This window comes from Monodelphis domestica, chromosome 2, assembly GCF_027887165.1.
Source record: "Monodelphis domestica isolate mMonDom1 chromosome 2, mMonDom1.pri, whole genome shotgun sequence".
NCBI classification, from domain to species: domain Eukaryota; kingdom Metazoa; phylum Chordata; class Mammalia; order Didelphimorphia; family Didelphidae; genus Monodelphis; species Monodelphis domestica.
The window spans coordinates 209,193,747-209,216,691 of record NC_077228.1 but is presented as its reverse complement, the minus strand read 5'-3'; the positions used below and the strand labels follow the sequence as shown (position 1 = coordinate 209,216,691).

At 36.9% G+C, this 22,945-nt stretch overlaps 1 protein-coding gene across 14 annotated transcripts in view; it reads right to left on the bottom strand.

Annotated features, from left to right (window-relative positions):
- Nucleotides 1-22,945, bottom strand: part of TANC2 (tetratricopeptide repeat, ankyrin repeat and coiled-coil containing 2) — a 686,196-nt gene that overhangs the window by 231,311 nt on the left and 431,940 nt on the right. For all 14 annotated transcript variants that reach the window (XM_007482545.3, XM_007482543.3, XM_007482542.3 and 11 more), the window contains one exon: nt 14,183-14,369. In XM_007482545.3, the coding sequence (XP_007482607.1) occupies nt 14,183-14,369 (187 nt within the window). The remainder of the gene's footprint in view (nt 1-14,182; nt 14,370-22,945) is intronic.

Below are 22,945 nucleotides of genomic sequence, written 5' to 3'. Positions count from 1 at the left end.
AGTGAATGAAATCTTAGAAAAATTAAAGTTAGTAGATATGTGGAGAAAAATAAATAGAGACAAAAAGGAATACACCTTTTTTTTCAGCAACACATGGTACATTCACAAAGATTGACCATGTAATAGGGCATAAAAGCATTGCAAACAACTGCAAAAGAGCAGAAATAATAAATGCAATGTTTTCAGATTACAATGCAATGAAAATAATAATTAGTAAGGGTACATGGAGAGGCAAATCAAAAATTAGTTGGAAATTAAACAATACGATTCTCCAAAATCAGTTAAAGAACAAATCATAGAAACAATTAATTAACTTCATTGAAGAAAATGACAAAGATGAGATATCCTATCAAAATCTATGGGATGCAGCCAAAGCAGTACTCAGGGGGAAATTTATATCCTTGAGTTCATATATTAACAAATTAGGAAGGGCAGAGGTCAATCAATTGGGCATGCAAATTAGAAAACTAGAAAGTGAACAAAGCAAAAATCCTCAGATGAAAACTAAATTAGAGATCCTAAAAATCAAAGGAGAAATTAATAAAATTGAAAGTCAAAGAGCTATTGATTTAATAAATAAGACTAGAAGCTGGTACTTTGAAAAGAACGAATAAAATAGAAAGTACTGGTCAATCTAATTTAAAAAAGGAAAGAAGAAAACCAAAATGACAGTATCCAAGATGAAAAGGGAGACCTTGCCTCTAATGATGAGGAAATTGAAGTAATCATTAAAAATTATTATGCCCAATTATATGGCAACAAATACATCAATCTAGGTGATGTGGATGAATATTTACAAAAATATAAATTGCCTAGACTAACAGAGGAAGAAATAGATTACCTAAACAACCTCATTTCAGAAAAAGAAATTGAGCAAGCCATTAAAGAAATTCCTAAGAAAAAATCCCCAGGTCCAGATGGATTCACAAATGAATTCTATCAAACATTCAAAGAACAACTAATCCCAATATTATACAAACTATTTGACAGGATAAGCAACAAAAGAGTTCTAACAAATTCCTTTTACAACACAAATATGGTATACTTATTCCAAAGCCAGACAAGTCAAAAACAGAGAAAGAATTCTAATGACCCATATCCTTAATGAATATAGATGCAAAAATATTAAATAGGATACTAGCAAAAAGAGTACAGCAAGTGATCACAAGGGTTATTCACTATGACCAGGTAGGATTCATACCAGGAATTCAAGGATGGTTCAATATTAGGAAAACCATCCATATTAACAAGTAAACCGACAAAAATCACATCTCAAGAGATGCAGATAAAGCCTTTGACAAAATACAAAACTCAGTCCTTTTGAAAACATTAGAAAGCAAAAAAATAGAAGGGCCTTTCCTAAAAATAACAAACAGTATCTATCTAAAACCATCAGCAAACATCATCTGCAATGGGGATAAACTCGAAGCCTTCCCAATAAAATCAGGAGTGAAACAAGAATGCTCATTATCACCTCTATTATTTAACATTGTACTAGAAACACTAGCTGTAGCAATTAGAGAATAAAAAGAAATTGAAGGTGTTAAAATAGGCAATGAGGAGACCAAGCTATCACCCCTTGCAGATGATATGTGATGGTTTACTTAAAGAACCCCAGAGAATCAACCAAAAAGCGAGTTGAAATAATCAACAACTTTAGCAAAATTGCAGGATACAAAATAAACCCACATAAGTCATCAGCATTTCTATATATTTCCAATGCATCTCAGCAAGAATTAGATAGAGAAATTCCATTTAAAATCAGCCTAGACAATATAAAATACTTAGAAATCTATCTGCTGAGACACACACAAGAACTATATGAACACAACTACAAAACATTCTCTATACAATTAAAACTATATCTAAACAACTGGAAAAACATCGATTGCTCATGGGTAGGATGAGCTAACAATAAAAATGACAATCCTACCCAAATTAATTCACTTATTTAGTGCCATACCCATTGAATTACCAAAAAACCGTTTTAATGAATTAGAAAAAACCATAACAAAGTTCATTTGGAAGAACAAATGATCAAGGATATCCAGGGAAATCATGAAAAAATGCAAAGGATGGTGCCCTTGCAGCCCCAGATCTCAAACTATACTATATAGCAGTGGTTATGAAAATAATTTGGTACTGGCTAAGAGACAGAAAGGAGGATCAGTGGAATAGACCAAGGGTATGTGACCTTAGCAAGACAGTCTATGACAAGTCCAAAGATCCCACCTTTTGGGACCAAAATCTACTATTTGATAAAAACTGCTGTGAAAATTGAAAGACAGTATGGGAGAGATAAGTTTAGTTCAACATCTCACACCCTACACCAAGATAAACTCAGAATGGCTGAATGACTTGAATATAAAGAAGGAAACTATAAGTAAATTAGGTGAACACAGAATAGTATACATGTCAGATCTTTGGGAAAGGAATAATTTTAAAACCAAGGAAGAGCTAGAAAAAAAATCACAAAATGTAAAATCAATAATTTTGATTACATCAAATTAAAAAAAATTGTACAAAGAAAAACCAATGCACCCAAAATTAGAAGGGAAACAACAAATTGGGGAACAATCTTCCTAAGAAAAACCTCTGACAAAGGTTTAATTACTCAAATTTATAAAGAGCTAAATCAATTATACAAAAAATCAAGCCATTCTCCAATTAAAAATGGGCAAGGGACATGAATAAGCAATTTTCAGATAAAGAAATCAAAACTATTAATAAGCACATGAAAAAGTATTCTAAATCTCTTATAATCAGAGATGCAAATCAAAACAACTCTGAGGTATCATCTCACACCTAGCAGATTGGCTAACATGACAGCAATGGAAATTAATGAGTTCTGGACGGGATGTGGCAAAGTCGGGGCATTAATTCATTGCTGGTGGAGTTGTGAATTGATCCAACCATTCTGGAGGGCAATTTGGAACTATGCCCAAAGGGCGATAAAAGACTGTCTGACCATTGATCCATCCATAGCACTGCTGGGTTTGTACCCCAAAGAGATAATAAGGAAAAAAAAACTTGTAGAAGAATATTCATAGCTGTACTCTTTGTGGTGGCCAACAATTGGAAAATAAGGGGATGCCCTTCAATTGGGGAATGGCTGAATAAATTGTGGTATAAGTTGTTGATGGAATACTATTGTGCTCAAAGAAATCATAAAATGAAGGAATTCCATGGGGACTGGAACAACCTCCAGGAATTGATGCAGAGCGAAAGGAGCAGAACCAGGAGAACATTGTACACAGAGACTGATACACTGTGGTACAATCGGACGCAATGCACTTCTCTAGGAGTAGTAATGCAAATTCTCAGAACTATCCTCTAGACCCCTCTCAGCGAAGTTGCAACCTTGCTCTGGGGGATCTTCTCTCCTAGTATGAGGTCAGCAAGGATCCCCAGAGTTTATGAGGGCTACATGTATAAAAGACAATTATTAATGCTTTTTGACCATTCCAGTTATAACTGGAAGAAACAAATTGGAGGTATGTCCCTTCTTAATTTTGGGAAAATTTCATTGTAAACACAGTTTATGGCAAATTACTCCCTTCAAGAAATCTATAGTTGTAACCTCAAAGCTTTGTCACAATTAGTTACTTTTATTTCAATAAATAATTTCAGATTTACCTGAATAATATCATATCTTTTTCAGCTGTTGTTTGGACCGTTTTGGGTTATAGACAAGATAAAAGAGGTGCCACTTAAATACCTCTGTAAGAAAAATGGGTATTATTTCTATAGGAGGAATTTTGCAGTAAGAAGAAGAGGCTGAGGCACAAGGCTACATGTATAGAAAATTTTCCCAAAGTTAAAAAAATCACTGAAATCTATAAGCCCTTATCTCTAAAATGATCTTAACATTAGGAGTTAGGTAATGAACAAAGCTGGAGGTCAAGCTGAATCTAAATGCGATCTTATTGATTTGGCAGAGAAAACATCTTAGGTTCTAACATATTAGGAAAGCAGAGAAAAGGAGTCACCTTCACAGGGACTTTTGTTTTATAGTGTCATGACCAATCATCTTAGGAGGAAATTCCATGTTGTGCAAGGATAAAGAAAGCTTTGCCTTCAGATATTCCATAGCTGTTCTTAAAAACCCAGTATGAAACCAAACGCTAATAAGTCACAAGCAGAGATACTTGTGGATGAAGAGGAATGCTTCTAAGAAAAATAGCAGCTACAGAACATGAAAAATGGACCTGGAGAAAGGATAAGACAGTTGGAACTGACTTGACTATGCTCCCCATAATAAGCATTCCTGGTTTATCTCAGATAATATGTTTTTCCAGTCTGGAAGTAAGTAAGCAATTGATGCAGTAAGAAAATAAAATCACTTGACTGAGAATATATTCAATATACTTTCAGGAATCATGTAAGTTATTGGAATGAACAGAAATTCAACAGTTTTAATAAACAGAAAGCATTTGTAATAGATAGTTATTTGATTTTTTAAAATAATATTTTATTTGATCATTACCAAGCATTATTCATTAAAGACAAAGATCATTTTCTTTTCCTTCCCCCACCCCCCCATAGCCGACGCGTGATTCCACTGGGTGTCACATGTGTTCTTGATTCGAACCCATTTCCATGTTGTTAATATTTGCATTAGAGTTTCGTTTAGAGTCTTTCCTCTGTCATGTCCCCTCAACCCCTGTAGTCAGGTAGTTGCTTTTCCTCGGTGTTTCTATTCCCATAGTTTATCCTTTGTTTATGCATAGTATTTTTTCTCCTAGATCCCTGCAGATTGTTCAGGGATATTACACCACTACTAATGGAGAAGTCCATTACGTTCGATTATATCACAGTGTATTAGTCTCTGTGTACAATGTTCTCCTGGTTCTGCTCCTCTCGCTCTGCATCACTTCCTGGAGGTTGTTCCATTCTCCATGGAATTCCTCCACATTATTATTCCTTTTAGCACAATAGTATTCCATCACCAACACATACCACAATTTGCTCAGCCATTCCCCAATTGATGGGCATCCCCTCGTTTTCCAGTTTTTGGCCACCACCAAGAGCGCAGCTATGAATATTTTTGTACAAGTCTTTTTGTCCATTATCTCTTTGGGGCACAGACCCAGCAGTGCTATGGCTGGATCAAAGGGTAGACATTCTTTTGTTGCCCTTTGGGCATAGTTCCAAATTGCCCTCCAGAATGGTTGGATCAGTTCACAACTCCACCAGCAATGAATTAATGTCCCTACTTTGCCACATCCCCTCCAGCATTCATTACTTTTCTTTGCTATCAAGCTAGCCAGTCTCCTTGGTGTGAGATGATACCTCAGAGTTGTTTTGATTTGCATCTCTGATTATAAGAGATTTAGAATACTTTTTCATGTGCTTATTAATAGTTTTGATTTCTTTATCTGAGAACTGCCTATCCATGTCCCTTGCCCATTTATCAATTGGAGAATGGCTTGATTTTTTGTACAATTGATTTAGCTCTTTATAAATTTGAGTAATTAAACCTTAGTCAGAGGTTTCTATGAAGATTTTTTCCCAATTTGTCATTTCCCTTCTGATTTTAGTTACATTGGTTTTGTTTGTACAAAGGCTTTTTAATTTGATGTAGTCAAAATTATTTATTTTACATTTTGTGATTCTTTCTATGTTTTACTTGCTTTTAAAGACTTTCCCCTCCCAAAGGTCTGACATGTATACTATTCTGTGTTTACCCAATTTACTTATGGTTTCCTTCTTTATGTTTAAGTCATTCACCCATTTTGAATTTATCTTGGTGTAGGGTGTGAGGTGTTGATCTATTCCTAATCTCTCCCATACTGTTTTCCAATTTTCCCAGCAGTTTTTATCGAATAGTGGATTTTTGTCCCAGAAACTGGGATCTTTGGGTTTATCGTATACTGTCTTGCTGAGGTCGCTTTCCCCCAGTCTATTCCACTGATCTTCCTTTCTGTCTCTTAGCCAGTACCAAATTGTTTTGATGACTGCTGCTTTGTAATATAGTTTAAGGTCTGGGACTGCAAGGCCCCCATCATACGTGTTTTTTTTCATTATTTCCCTGGATATCCTTGATCTTTTGTTATTCCAAATGAATTTTGTTACGGTTTTTTCTAAATCAGTAAAGAAATATTTTGGGAGTTCAATGGGTATGGCACTAAATAGATAAATAAGTTTGGGTAGGATGGTCATTTTTATTTTATTTGCTCATTCCTACCCATGAGTAGTTAATGTTTTTCCAATTGTTCAAGTCTAGTTTTAGATGTGTGGAGAGTGTTTTGTAGATGTGTTCATATAGTTCCTGTGTTTGTCTCAGGAGATAGATTTCTAGGTATTTTATATATATAGTCAGTATATAGTCAGTTTTGCTGGATAGCTGATTCTTGGTTGAAGACCCAGTTCTCTTGCCTTTCTGAAGATCATGTTCCATGCGTTACGATCATTTAGAGTAGAACTTGCAAGGTCTTGTGTGACCCTGATTCGCATTCCTTTATATCTAAATTGTCTTTTTCTGGCTTCTTGTAGGATTTTTTCTTTTTTTTGAGAGTTTTGGAATTTGGCAATTACATTCCTGGGAGTTGTCTTTTGGGGGTTTAGTGTAGAGGGTGTTCTGTGAACTCTGTCAGTGGCTGTATTGCCCCCTTGTTCTAGAATCTCTGGGCAATTTTCTTTGATTATCTCTTGTATTACGATGTCAAGTGTGGTGTTTATTTCTGGATTTTCTGGAAGTCCAATTATTCCTAAATTATCTCTTCTCCCTCTATTTTCCAAATCTGTCACTTAGTCAGTGAGATATTTTATGTTCTCTTCTAATTTCTTGGTCTTTTGGCTTTGCTTTATTAGTTCTTGCTTTAAAGCCTGGTTTTCTTTTACAGTTTGGTCAAACTGGTTTTGTAGATGCGTGAATTTCTTTTGCATTATTTCCCACTTTTCCTCCCAGAAGGCTTCCATCTTTTTGATCATTTCAGATTCAAATTCTTCATGGGTTTGTGGAGGGTTTCCATTTCCTTTGGAAGGTTTCTGAGCATTTGCTTGTGTTTCCTCTTCTATCTCCTCTGTGTTTTGTATTTTTGCTCCATAAAATGTGTGCAAAGTCGCCCCCTTCTTCTTGTTTCTGTTGGAATTTTGGGGCTTTTGTGCTTCTGTGTAGTTTGCCATCTCTATCTGAGTGGGGAGGATTAGCTTTTCTTATCTCTGTCTGGAGTTCAGAGGTTTTAGCCCTAGGCAGATTGTCCGTTCTATGCAGTTGTTATTCTGTCTTCCCGGGGAGCCAGGAATTGCTGGTGTGTCCCTGTTACTGCCCTCCTCTCCTCAGCACCCTCCTGATGCTTCTCCGTTGCCTTACTTCCATGCTCTGAGCCTAGCTTGGCCCTTGTTCCTGTGCCTTAGCAGGTCAGCTGCAGCACTCTGCCAGGGGAGGGGCTGTGGCTTCCTGGAGCTCTGAGGGCTCCTAATGAGATTAGCTTTCCCTGGGTTGAATTTAGTATGCCGTGAGACTCCAATGGAAGGATCCAGCCAGGGGGTTACAAGCTCCCCCTCCCCTCTGTTTCCCTGCTGTCTGGGTGCACCCTCGACTGGATCAGGTTGTTTTCAGGATGTGGCCTTCAGAATAGCCGGCTCCCGAGGCCCTTTTGCCAGCCCTGAGGGTTGCTGTTGTTCCAGATGACCCTGCTCTCTGAGGGGAGGGTCTGCAGCTTCCCGGAGCTCCGAGGGCTCCTCCTAGGAGGTTGAGAGCTCCCCCATCTCTCTCTGTTTCCCTGCTGTCTGAGTGCCCCCTCGACTGGGTCAGGTTGTTTTCAGGAAGCGGCCTTCAGAATAGCAGGCCGTGGGGCTCTGAGGTTGCCTCTGCTGCCTCGGACTCGGACTCGGCGCTCTGGGTTGGGGGGGATGGGTCCTAGGACCTTCCTTCTGCCTACCCCTTAGGTCCGAGTGGTATCGGGTTCTGGCTTTTGGGGGGAGCCGTACCTTTTCATCCAGGTCCAGGTCCAGGAGGAGTACTCCCGGGGTCTATGCTGTTGATCGTTTTGGATTTCGGTGCCCAAGGAGCATTTGGTTTGAGATCGGTAAGGATCTTTAGCACTTATATGTGCTAAACCCCAATTCTCAGTTTCCTCTACCTAACTTCTCTACTCTTGAGTGCTGCTGAATGATGGTAGAGGAAGTCACTAAACCATAGTCTACAACAAATGTATTTTTTACTTTCAACTGAGCCCTCACTATTGATAGCAATTCTTTATTCTTCCATTATTGACTACTGATTGCACTTCCCACAATAGCTTTTCTCAAGGCTACTCCACTACTTCTCCGTTTCTATTTTAACTAGAAAATAGAGATCATCTTTCTAATACTTTCTCCTAGTTTATGCCACAAACTCCTATGCCAGCCCTTTCTTTTCTTTTTTTAGAGGTGGTTCCTCACTTTGTTGAGGCCAAACCCTTTTCTTATGTTTTTCTCCCATTAACTCTCATTTATGGAAGACAGGTAGAGGGGAGAACACTGGGCTTGGAATCAGAAAGACTTGAGTTCAAATCTATTCTCAGACACTTACTAGCTGAGAGATCCCGGGAAAGTCACTTAAATCTCTGCCTTAGTTTCTTCAACTAAAAAATTTTATTGTGGGGATCAAATAAGATATTTATAAAATGTTTAGCACAGTGCCTGGCACATAATTGACCTTAATTTTTTAAGAAGACAAATGACATCATGGGGGTAATGTTTTGACTTGTGAGTGAATTGGATTAAATGACACAGAGTTGCACAGTCATTAGCTTTAATCTTCCAGCATCATTGAAGTCCAGTGTCAAGACAAAAGTCAGGGTGACTGGTATTCCACAATGCCTGCTTCAGCTGTCTTAATAGCTGTTGGAACAAATTGTTTTCTTCTGCAAGTCTTTACACATATGGAGTAAACCTTTTCCTAACTCACCAGTGGGTTTGATGCCTGTCAGTTACCCTCAGCCTGGTTGAGCCCATCTGCCAAGACAATTTTATCCAGGTGTATGACCTCTGCACATGCTATAGCTTCTTGGAACCACAGGTGAGCTGTGTGACAGGTAGATACCAGAGGTGGTTAAACATATTGTAGGCACTTAAGAAATGCTTATTCCTTCCTTTTCCTTCTATCTCTGCTAGGAGTTTGACCCAATAATCAGGTCTCCCCCTCACCCTGCCTTATTCCACTTTCTCCACCATCATAGCAACTTCAGCTTCTATCTACTGGTTTACTTATTGCTTACAAATATGGCAAGGTCTCACCTCACCATTCCCACCCTGAGTCTTTAAAAATCTTTCACTTAATTCACCATCCCTTCAAGTTACTGTTTTATACTACTTCTTTTTCAAACTCCAAGAAAAAACAGCCAACATTCCTTACCTCTACTTCTCTTTGGACGCAAACTCACCAATCAACCAAAACTCTTCTCTCCATCATTACTAATGCTTTCTTAATTGCTGAAGCTGATGAACTGTTTTCAGACATTGCTTTTCTTGATCTCTCTACTGAGTTTGGCACTGTTGCATTTGCCAATATGAATTTGGTAAATGCTTATTATCTTGCCTTGACTTTCACCATTCTCTCCCAATTCTTCTCTATCTTGTTTATTTCCTCTCAGTCTCTTCCTGGGTCATATCCTGTCCTCTTAACTAAGGGAACCCTTAAGGTTCTGTTTTGAACCTTCTTCTCTTTTCTGTCTAACCTTTCTCACTCAGGGATTTCATCAGCTCCCATATGTTCAACAATCATTTATTGATGTATATACCTTGTCCTAACTTCTCTCCTGAGATCCACATATTACCTGTAGGCAGATCAAATGCAACATGTACAAACCAAACTTATTTTTTCACTCTAAGCTCCATCTCCCTGCAAATTTTCCTGTTATGAGGTCACTACTATTCTTCTAGTCACAGAGTTGCACAAGTTTAGCAGTGTTAACTCTTACTTCTTCCTCACCCGCTACATCTAATTAGTTAATAAGTCTTGCCAATTCTACCTACACAGCATCTATTAATGATTTTTTTCCCCCACTTGTTTCACCATCAACCTAATTTGGACCCTCACTGCAACAGATGTCTAAATGAACTTTTGGCCTCTACTAAATGAACACTCTACTCTAATGTATTCCCTACACAACTGCCAAAATAAATTTCCTAAAGAACAAGTATGACTATGTCATTCCCTTGCTCAATGACTTTCAGTAGCTCCCTAATTCCTCTAAGATAAGATATACCTTCCTCATCTTGGAACTTAAAGCCCTTCACAATCTGGCTCCAATCTACTTAAAAACAACAACAACAACAACAACAACAAAACCCAACAACTTTTACCTTTTGTTTTAAAAATCAATATTGAGTATTGGTTCTAAGGCAGAAGAGCAGTAAGGGATAGGCAATGGGGGTTAAGTGACTTGCCCGGGGTCATATAGTTAATAAGTGTTGGAAACCAGATATGAGTCCAGAATCTTCTTTCTCTAGTTCTGGTGCTTTATCCACTGACCAACATAGCTGCCCCTTCCCAAACTACTTTTCAAGAATGACTTGGCATTGCACAAAACCCTCTGTTTTAGTCACACTGACCTCCTGGATGTTTCCTGAAATCTGTATTGTGTTGCATGCTCTGTACTGTTCTCCATGTCTGGAAAACACTTCCTCCTCATCCCCAGTCTCTTTTCATTCAAAGATCAGTTAACATGTCATATCCTTTGGGAAATCTTTAGATTCACTATTTATTATGGCATTCTTCCTTTCCAAATTATTCTAAATCTTTTTTTCTCAGACATTGAATCTTGACAATAGAATTTTCATGTGCTTGTTTTTTCCTCCACTAGAATGTAAGCTCACTGCAAGTAGGATGGTTTTATTCTTTGTACCTGTATCCTTAGCATGTAGCACAGGACCATTAGATTTGAGGCATATAATCAATACTTGATTGACTGTGGATAAAGGACTGTTTGTTATTTTGTCTTTGAATTCTTAGAACCTAAGACAGAATCTCCCACATAGTAGGTGGTTAATAGACACTAATTGACTAACTGAGGGACTACCTCTTGTTTTGGTTTTAGATACCCAGTGCTCTACAAGTAAAAAGCCAATTTGAAAGGTGGATTAAAATAAGAATTTTCTTTTCAAAGGGTAGATTTAGCTCAAAATAACATTAAGACAACATTAAGATGTAAACCCATATATAAACAAGCCTATTGTCATAAAAATAGGGATGCTAACTCCTCAATGTCAACATTAACTGTCCTTTACTGTTTGGCATTTGAGTTTGTTCTTTGTTTAGGTATGAAGCTAAATAACAATAATGGCTAACTCTTTCCAGAGTTTTGTGTTATAGAGCATCTAGCAACAGGTAGTTTTTATGCTTTTTTAATAGAAAATAGAATAAGGTATATTACTTCCACCCTCATATTCCACACTGAATCACAGATCAGCAGGTTTATTTATGAGCAGACCAGGGATATTTGTTTATAAATTCTTTTATAAAGACTTATATGTACAATTATAATCATGGAAGTTCTTTATGCTTGGAACTCAGATAGTAAAATGTTCATGTAATTTTTCTCATTATATGGAATAATTATTAAGAGTTGAGGCTGAAAAGTTCCCTAATATCTTTTACTATCTCTAAAATGAACAGAATGAGCTATTGTTTTGAGATAGTCCTAACCACAAACACAATCCATACATAAAAGTATAGAAAATTCAACTCTAGGTTATGTCTTCTCCCTACAGATTATTCACACACTCTATGATCAGCCTATTTACTTTATCATGCCCACTTTCCTGGGGTAGGCTTTTTCTTTTTCATATAGCTTTTCTTGTTTTCCCTTCTTACAAAGTCCTCGACTTTCTCTATCCCTTTCATTGTCTCAAGAAAATCCCAAATGGGATCATGGAGTCAGAGATTATTGAAATGACTTAACAAAAAAAGATATTTATTGAAATGGCACAGATAAAAAAAATCTAATTATACTAAGTTGCAGATGAATTGTGCTGTTACATCTCATTATTATATCTCTCTCCAATAACTTGGGGAATACTTCCCTTCAAATACAAATAGCTAGTGGAATGAGCAAGAGCTCACAAATAGGAGGATATATAATAAGGGAATAAATACATGGGGACAAAGCAATTTACATTGTGTATTGCCAACGCTGGTCTTCAAGTCTCTTCTGCCATATTAGCTATATGATATTGTGTACTAATGACTTTACTTCTAGAAGACAGCAGATGTTGAGGTTATTCAAGGTGGTGAAAGGACTCACTTATGTCAGTTTCCAATAATAGATACAAAGATTTAAGAGACTGTTCTATTTCCCTGACATCTCCTTTACTGAATCAGAATACAACTGGATGAAATGTTTACTTTTAAAATCTTCTCCTTTAAAAATAAAAATAAAGAGGGCAGCTGGGTGGCTCAATGGACTGAGAGCCAGGCCTAGAGATGGGAGGTTTTAGTTTTAAATCTGGTCTCAGACCCTTCTTAGCTGTGTGACCCTGGGCAAGTCACTTAACCTCCACTGACTAGACTTTACTGCTCTTTTGTCTTAGAACCAATACAAAGTATTGATTCTAAGATGGAAGGTAAGTGTTTAAAAAAAAGAAAGAAAAGTCTGAAAACTGACAAAATACCTAATAACTAATATGCTATCTAGCTTTTACATGACAATTCTTTTAAAAAAACTGTTGCTTTGTAAGTATTACTGTTCAATTGTTTTAGTGATATCCAGTGATATCTTTGTGTGTTTTCCTTGCAAAGATACTGGAGAGGTTTGCCATTTTCTTCTCCAGCTTATTTTATAGATGAAGAAATAAGGTAAATAGAGTTAACTGGCTTGCCTAAGGTCACACAGTGTCTGAGAATGGATCTGAACTCATGTCTTCCTTATTTCAGGCTAGACAATCTATCCACATAGCTGCCCTCTTTATAAGTATTGATGTACAGTAATACATATAAATGATAATTGTGAAGACTCTTAAAAACAAGAGTTCTTTACTGTAAACTTGTTTTTAAAAATACTGTGACAGATAGATTTCAATATATTTGGTTTCCTTTATAATTTTATGCCCTTAAAAACATTATTCTGATTTGCTTTCACTAAACTGCCAAAGGGGCCCATTTAACAGAAAAAGATTAAGAATTTCTACTCTAAAACATAAAAGATTATTACAGTCTAGAGCTGGTTATGATTAAATATTCAAGAGTATCCATTGCAAATAACAAACTACATCCACCTTCATCAGCCCCTTCTTCCATCAGTGTTGTGTTGTTTTTTAGTTTCAAACTGCTAATAATAATAGAGCTAAAGGTAACTGTATAATGTTTCCAAGTCCCAGGAGGAAATTTTAATCTCATGTAAGGCATCTGAAATTTCATATAAGAAAATTGAAACTGAAAAATTTTGATTCTTGGAGACTTTTCAAGTTCTATATATCAACTAAAGAATTTAAAGTTTTTCATTTTGAATGTTCTTGTAAATCACTGGACCCTGGGAAAAAGTTAAATTCTCCCTTAGATATAGAAGAGATGGGGGTACCATTTCCTTTCTCCTCTATCCTACTCAAAAACCAAATAGTGAGGTGGTATGGGCTTAAAGTTTCTAAAAGCTAAGTAATATTTTCACATAATAGTGGAGGAGGGTTTTTTAAACTGGTCTAAATGAATTTACTGCTACTAATAACAAATAACAAAAAGAAAAGGATGGCAGGCTGAAGTGACTTCTAAAATATAAGAAATGAGTTGATCTTTAGAACACTGAACTGTAGGATACCACAAGACAATATAGCTGGCTAAGTCACTGTTAGCTTATTTTTCTCTTTTTCATGTTTGGCAGATCTTCTTTCTACCAATAATTTGGTTTTCTCACTAAACAGCATCTGCTGGTAGGAATGAAAAATTGGTCAATTGTCTGAATAGAATTGGTAGAATGATTGATTAAATCATTCCTTGTGATTGTTTTAAAGTAGTGAGAAGAATAGGAGAGAGATGGTCATCTCTATATTTCTCTGAAAAAGCTCATAACAAACATATCCCTTTTTCCCACTTTAGCTCTTACTGTGGTAACAAGATAGTCAATGGGAAACGACACCCTCAATCCATATATTTCAAAAAATCTCAATGCAGTATATTGAGCTCCTTTTCAAATCAAAAGGTCAAAGAATTTCATTAAAAGGAGAAAAAAATGCAAAGTAATTAGTACAAAGGAGGACTCACCAATGATACCACTATCTCTGCTTTCAAGTGTGGAAGTTGGACTTGTGACAGCTCCATAGTTGCAATCCTTGGCTGTTGCATTGGTATTGACTGGTGGGAGGGTAGAACAAGGGCTATTGGCTGGTGGTGAGGCAGTGCTGCTAGTCAGGGTGGAACAAGGACTTATTCGTTGAGTGACTGTTGAGGTCTGAAAGATGGAAAGCAGGAATATGTTACTTGCAACAAACAATCAATAGTTGAAGAAATGACTATCAATAAGGCTGAAAAACTATATGGAAGAGCATATCTTTGGAACAGCAAAGATCAGAAGAAAGTATCCAACATTTCTCAATCTGTCTTAAAACAAATGCAGAGCTAGTCTGAGTTTAGTTAGTTTGTATTTCTTTTCACCTCTGGTCATATTAGCTTTCAGGTCTAGCCTTCAACACAAAATTCAGTGAATTTAGAACAATCAGAAACTACGAGAGAAAAACAGACATAGCAGGCTAAATTCTATCTAGAAAGTTACTTCAGTATATCTAGTATCTGATACGAATCACAACCCATTTTAAAATTTAGTAGGTATTTTGAAACCTGCCTAAGGGTCAGAGATTACATGACAGTTCATCATTATAAAAGAATTAATTGAACCCCTATTTTACTGAAACCAAGTATATAGAATTCTATTCCCCAAGCCATGCACTCAACAGGTGAATGTTCTTATTTCAGGTATCATCAAGTTAGTATAAAGTGAGCGTCATCCTTAAGAACAAAGGCTGTAATTTATTTTTTTAGTCAGGCAAATGGTAAAGAAATATCATAGACTAGGTAACTGCATGATCTCACCTTCATTGCAATGTTAATAGCATGGCTCAAATGCTCAGAATGGTGATGATTTTATCAATTTGGGTGTTTCCCTGTGAGTGGGAAGTGGTGATTTGGTTCCCTGCTCCACCCCCTCGATTTCTTCTTAGGTGAGGTAGTCCGGGATAAAGTCACAGATAAGGAAGGTTGGATGAATCAATGAGATGTTAACACTCCAGTTTCCTATTATAAACTATAAACAATTTTCTGATTGACTCAAAAAGAAGCAATAGCATTGGACAGAAAAAAAGAGGGACAGAAAGCCCTGATGGGGGTTTTAAAAGTTAATCTCTGAAAGTGAAGTTTGAGTTAGGTAGTTCAGGTAAGTGAATTAACTGCTGGAGGCTAAAACTTCAGGGAGGCTGGGATGGGGCACAAAAGAAGCAGATTTCAAACCACCCACACCTTATTCTCCATGGTCCCTAGCAACAGAGTTATTCTCCCAGAATGACACACCCCATCCAGGAGGAGAGTGGTTCAAGATGTCAAGGCTGTATACCTACAAAAGGCAGATCAGAACCTATCCATGTCTACCCAAACTATAGTGCTGTTGTTGATATCTCTCTAATCACAAAGAACCTATTTAATACATTATAAGTCTTTTTTATTCTCTCTTGACCTTATGAGGATACAAATGAAGCACGTGGATTGTCAGGCTGTCCAGTTAGTTATCCCTGAGGTCAACTGTGTCATGTCTTTCTCACACATTTTCTTGGTGACATTCTTAACTTTTCCTCCCCTTCAAAGTTCCTTATATGTTATTGTGGTACAATCTGCTCATACCCACTAACTGATGCTCTACTGCCCTCCATATAATCCCTATAATGTCAAGCCATTAGTGTACAAAGGGAATCCTAAAAAAAATTAGAATCACTTTCAGTTATCCTAAATTTTTACAATGCTTACAATTTTTCTTCTTCAAGTTTCTTTCATGCAAGGAAAAATCTGACAATATATCTATATACCAAAAGAAGAAAAATAAATTTCCTCATCTGAATAAATGTTTTTCTAATACAGGAGTACTTTGACCCATTCCATAAAGCTCAACTCAAAATCTGCCTCTTCTATGAATTTCTCCCTGACACACTTCAGTTAAAAATTATGCTCTGCTTTGCATGGACGATATAGAGCACCTTGTATGCACTTTGGATATGAACTTAATCATGTTTCAGTTATCTTTATTTATAGGCATCCTCCTACTAGAGTGAAAGCTCCATAAAAATATCTCTTCTTTTAACCTCCATCAAAACATAGCACAGTGCTTTGTAATAAATATTTAACAAATTGTTATTTTTAAAACAAATTAATGAATACTGAGAAATGATTTCAATAAAAACAACTGAAAACTACTTGTGTTTAATGCAGTACTTGGTACACAGTAGGTACTACTTAAATATTTTCATCTTATAACTGATGCTAGAAGTTTTAAAGAACTAGAATGCAAAGAAGAAATCATTATGGAAGGTAAATGGGACTTAATAGTAGTAATTTAATTTAATGTATTATTATTATTATTATTTTTAAAAACTTTACCTTCCTTCTTAGAATCTTATACTTAGAATCAATACTCTATTGGTCCCAAGGCAGAAGAGCAATAAGGAGTAGGCAATGGGGGTTAAGTGGCTTGCCCAGGGTCACACAACTAGGAAGTGTCTGAGGTCAGTTTTGAATCCAGGACCTCCCATCTCTAGGCCTGGTTCTTTACATGAATTAGGCACAGTAAAGTTCAGTTCATTAAGCATCCTACTAGCTATTGCTAAGGAAGATATTGAAATTATTTGCCTATAACTGATGTAACAAGTTGCTTTCTTGTTAACAATTTCTTGAGTTCAGGTGTTCCCCAAAATTCCTTGTATTATAATGCAGTTAACATTTATGTTGGAGGAGAGCAGTGTTTTTTAAGAGGAGGTGTCAGAAGCGAATTTCTCTCTCTCCAATGTTGCCTTTTTTTAAAGTCATTTATCAGTGACCTGGGGGTCAAATAACACTGAGCAAATTCAGATATAGACAAGCCCTCAGAGAGAGGAAGTTAAAGAATCAAGGAACCAAAGAAAAAGGAAACAGATTCCACAGGTATTTCCCCCCGAGTGGCCCAGGCAAACTGAGAAACTATGATGGGTTCCTGAGGTTTGATATGTGAGAGTTAGTGGCTGGAGAAAAGAGCTTTTAAGGGGAGACCCAACAGGAAGTTGAGGTCTTTGGAGTGGCTCTGGAGGAACAGAGGGGACCCCTGTCAGAATTTAGTTACAGGCCATTATGTTGGTCAATAGATTAGAAAGCTAAGTATCCCTCTATCTCTCTCCTACTTTTCAGTCTTTTTACTACTTCTAGTAGTAGTAGTAGTAGTAGTAGTAGTAGTAGTAGTAGTAGCTACTACTACTACTACTACTACTACTACTACTACTACTACTACTACTACTACTACTACTACTACTACTACTACTACTACTGCACTACTACTTTTGATTTAATGAAGTTATTAAGCTATTACCAGCCTCATAATTTTAAATATTACAGAGGGAACTGAATTTTTGAAGGCTCTACCAAAGCATGAGATCTAGTAGACTATGAAAGCAAACTAGAAAGAACTGCTTAGACAGTAACAGTATGAGTGATTGCTTTATTTTTGGTCTGAGGTCCATCTTAGCCATGTTTGATAAAAACCTCCTAAGCAGGTTAGCTACAGAGAGACGCATTTACTGGGTAATTCATGAAGAATGTATAAGGGATGCCAATTAGCACTGGTAGAAGAAGTACTCACATCAATGAAAATAAAAATCCTTAAAATAGTACTAAAGCAAAATTATGATAAAAGTGAACATCAATAATAAAACATAGCTAATTTCATTTGCACTTAGATTTTAATCAAGTATGGCTCCTCTTATAAGGTAGTCATGGTTTGCCAAGTAATTACAGGTCGAATCTTGACATTATATTTAATTTCAACAGGAATAAATGATTTTTTTATTTTTTGAAAATTTTATTTAATGAGTCAATTTAGAACATCATTTCTTGGTTACAAGAATCATATTCTTTCCTTCCCCTTCCCCATCCCTTCATAGCTGTGTAACTGCGAAAATGTGGGTTTCAAGACTGTGAATTGCCAAAACTGTAAAGATAATCTTAGTGACTTGATTTAAATCGAAAATAAGTGGTTGACATGGGAAAATTCCCAAATATGAAATTACCCAAGTCAGCTGGGTTTTATGGAGATTTTAATTAATACAAATGAAGGAATTTAAGGAAAGGGAGAGAGAGAATAAGAGAAATTTAGTATGAAGGGCCTAGGCCATTTGGCCTAGGCCTGAGCCTTAAAAGAGACTAGTTAGTCTTCAATCAATAACCACAAGATTTTGTCCCAAGCAAAACTCCAGTCCTTCACTGAAATCCTCAATTCCTGAACTGAGTTCAGAGACTCAGATCCTCCAACTAAAAAATTCCACCTCGAGCTCCTTCCTTTTAAAAAAAAATTTTCTCGTGTCACCTCCCCTAAATTTTTATATCTACCAATCATAGTACACGTTTTCCCCAGGACTGACCATGCTTAGTTCATATCTTCTTTTGTTATCACCTTCTCTGGGGAGACTAAAACTTTATACCTCTTTTGTTAAACTTGCCTTTTGTAAGTTGCTTGAGCTTTTAGTGATTAATTTAACCTTTATAGGTACTTAGCACCCTTTTGTATTAGATCTAAAAATAGACCTGGTAAACCTTAAAATTCCTTAGACTTATAAATGTTGGAAATTTCACCATTGGGAAATTTCATACTTGAAAAATTTCCTATTGATAGTGGGAACTCTATTGGAATGTGAACCCCATTGGCATGGGAGGTTCCTCCTCCTCCCTTCTTAAGATTACTTTAGGACAGAAACCTTTTGCTGAACAATGGAAAGGGCTTTGACCTATGCTTAAGCATAGAACAGGAAGTTCTTTGAGTCATGATTGATTTTAGAATTGATACAATGGAGATACTTGGAATGACAGAACCAGGTCTTGGAAAATACAATTTCTACCCCACTCAGTCCTAACAGGATTTAGGAAGGGCTGCAGCAAAGGATCAAGATTTAATTATTTGAGAATATGACCTTCAACAGACATGTGCAAAGCCACAGACCTCTGGGCGGTCCTGGGTTAAGCTAGAGCCACCATTGGCACAGGGAAGACATGGACAGTGATTGGTAGATGTGAGGACTGAGGGGAGGGAACTTGGATGGTTTCCTTAAAGATAGAGGGGTCTGAGGACTGAGGGGTGGTTGGTTGGAGAGGTTTGGCTGAGAGGTGGTGCTTTGAGAAGTTTGCTCGGAAGGAAGCTGGAGGTGGAGGCCCCTGAGACTGTTTCTCCATTTTGGTCACGTGAGTGATAGGGACTGATCTCTTTTCTTTGCCTCAGCTATCTAAGGGCTTGGGCCTTTTGGCCCAGCTCGCGCTCGCGCTGTCTCTCTCTCTCTCTCTCTCTCTCTCTCTCTCTCTCTCTCTCTCTCCCTCTCTCTAGATCTAGAGATCTAATACCTTTCTTCCTCCTGTTTGTAATTAAACTCCATAAAAGGTTGACTGCTGACTTGAGTTTTCATTTAGGAATTACATAGCTGAATTCCTTGGCGAACTTAAATTAATATATATCAGTCTTTTAAAGTGATTTCCTTGTCACAATGTGGCTGACCACACGGGAGTCTAAAGAATTCTCTCAATAAACTTCTGAAATTCCTTGCCTTTTTACTCTACTGTCTCACCACTTAGTCCCTTTTAACAAAAAACTTGGCTTAAAGACACAGCTGCTAGAACACGTGAGTATAAAAAACTTTTTCTCTCTTCTCTTTTCTCCTTAAGTTAAATTGGAATCAGCAGTTTTTCTTTTTCTTCCCTTTAATCTTAAGGGACAGCTGGGTAGCTCAGCAGATTGAGAGCCAGGCCTAGAGACAGAAAGTCCTGGGTTCAAATCGGACCTTGGATACTTCCCAGCGGTGTGACTCTGATAGACAGAAAACAGCTGTTTTAAATCTCAGCAACAGGACCCTAAAGTCCTGGCTGGAAGAGCTGTTTCTAAATATCCTTTCCCTTAAGGAACAACTTCCTGGATTAGAAAAAAAAAACCCTGTGGAAAGTTTGTTCCTTTGCCCTGCTCCCCACGTGTTTTGTGAAATTACAAAATATATATGTATAAATGAGTACTACATTATTTGACAATTATATGGCAGCTGAAGATTTAGGGGCATTGAGGAATGAAGGATACCTCCAAATTTTTATATTAATAGGTACTGTCATTTTTGTATTCCTCAATACTATATTTAGAGATGCTAAAATAAAAAATATTGAGGATAAAATAGGAAAAATTGAGGATAAAATGCAAGCCAAATTAGAAGATCTAAAAAGTTTCTTATAGGATGAATTGGCAAACACCCACTCTACCAGAAACAGACCTGTTTCTGAACCTTTGAATGAGGAGATTTCCTTCCCTGAAATAGAGATGGAAAACACCCTCCCTATAGCCCAGTTAACAGACTGCTTCTCTCGTGCAGTGTAAATCTTGACTGAATTTAATCCCCCAAACCCTTCCCCTGCAATCCCAGTTTCTCATGTTCCCTCTCCTACAGAAAACCAAATTCCAACACAAAGGAGATCTTGTCCTCCTAGAGAAACCTGCCCTTGTAAAACTGACCCACAGGTACAAAATTCAACTAGAGGCCTGTTTCCTCTAAGAGAAGTACCTGAAATAGGACGGAATGGGGATGTGGTGACTTTAAGACATAGGATACCGTTTACTCCCCAAGAAATAAATGAATTTACACGAAATATCCCCACATATGAACAAGATCCTTTTCTAGTAACAAAAAAGATGGGAGACATATTTTTTCAGTATAATCCGTCTTACAAGGACGTTGAGAACTTACTACAGGCTTTTTTAAGTGAACATGAAAAAAATAAAATAATTGCTTAAGGTTCTAGCTTAACTATAAGTATGAGTTAGGGACTTTTTCATTGTTCCATAAGGAATTATACAACTCTATCTTCCCCTAAGGCAATGTCTGAGCAGGGTGGAGTAATTTTAAAGTTCCCAATACATTCCTGATCAAGTATCTTCATTTGTCAAAATAAGGGAATAGCCTTAAACAAATCTTCTAAGGTATAGTCTGAGCAATTTTAAGAATCACAGCTGATGCCCAATTCCACTGGGTTTTACATGTGTCCTTGATCAGAACCTATTTCCATGTTGTTGATGTTTGCAACAGGATGATCATTTAGAATCTACATCCCTAATCATATCCCCCTTGACCCATGTAATCAAGTAGTTGTTTTTCTTCTGTGTTTCTACTCCCACAGATCTCCCTCTGAATGTGGATAGCGTTCATCCTCATAAGTCCTTCAGAACTGTCCTGGATGACTGCATTGCCATTAACAGAGAAGTACATTACATTTGAGTGTACCACAGTATATCAGTCTCTGTGTACAATGGTCTCCTGGTTCTGCTCCTTTCACTTTGCATCAGTTCCTGGAGGTCATTGCAGTTCACATGGAATTCCTCCAGTTTATTATTCCTTTGAGCACAATAGTATCCCATCAACAACATATACCACAATTTGTTCAGCCATTCCCCAATTGAAGGGCATCCCCTCATTTTCCAATTTTTTGCCACAACAAACAGTGCAGCTATGAATATTCTTGTACAAGTCTTTTTTGTTTTTTAATTATCTCTGGGGTATAAACCAAGCAGTGTTATGGCTAGATCAAAGGGCAAGCAGTAGTTTAGTGACCGCTGGGCATAGTTCTATATTGCCCTCAATTGTTGGATCAATTCACAACTCTACCAGCAATGCATTAATGTCCCAACTTCACCATATCCCCTCCAGCACTCATTACTTTCCGTTGCTGTCATGTTAGCCAACATACTAGGTGTGAGGTGATACCTCAGAGTTGTTTTGATTTGCATCTCTCTGATTATAAGAGATTTAGAGTACATTTTCATTTTCTTATTAATAGTTTTGATTTCTTTATCTGAAAATTGCCTATTCATATCCCTTGCCCATTTATCAGTTGGAGAATGGCTTGATTTTTTTGTACAATTGATTTAGCTCTTTATATATTTGAGTAATTAGACCTTTGTCAGAGGTTTTTGTTATGAAAAATTTTCCCAATTTGTTGTTTCCCTTCTAATTATGGGTGCATTGGTTTTGTTTGGACAAAAACTTTTTAATTTGATGTAATCAAGATTATTTATTTTACATTTTGTGACTTTTTCTAACTCTTGCTTAGTCTTAAAATCTTTTCTTTCCCAAAGATTTGACATGTATACTATTGTGTGTTCACATAATTTACTTATAGATTCCTTCTTTATATTCAGGTCATTCGCCCATTCTGAGTTTATCTTTGTGTAGGGTGTGAGATGCTGATCCAAACCCAATCTCTCCCATATTGCTTTCCAATTTCCCCAGCAGTTTTTTATCCAATAGTGGATTTTTGCCCCCAAAGCTGGGATCTTTGGGTTTATCATAGACTGTCTTGCTGAGGTCACTTACCCCAAGTCTATTCCACTGATCCTCCTTTCTGTCTCTTAGCCAATCAATGATATTTTTATTATGTAATTTGTAAGATCTCAAGACACTTGGTGTCATGTAAAGGTAATTATGCTTGGGCCAAATAGTCTTTAAGGTACTTTTAAACTCTGGGATTCTGTATTCTATAATCTGATATCCTCAGGACTTAGCACTTGTTACAAGGGAATCACTTTAAAAGACTGATATATATTAATTTAAGGTCGCCAAGGAATCAGCTATGTAATTCCTAAATGAAAAACTCAAGTCAGCCGTCAGCCTTTTTTGGAGTTTAATTACAATAGGAGCAAGAAAGGAATTAGAGATATATATAGAGAGAGAGAAAGGGGAGAGAAGGGAATAGGGCTTAAATACCCCTTCTGTTTAGGCTGGG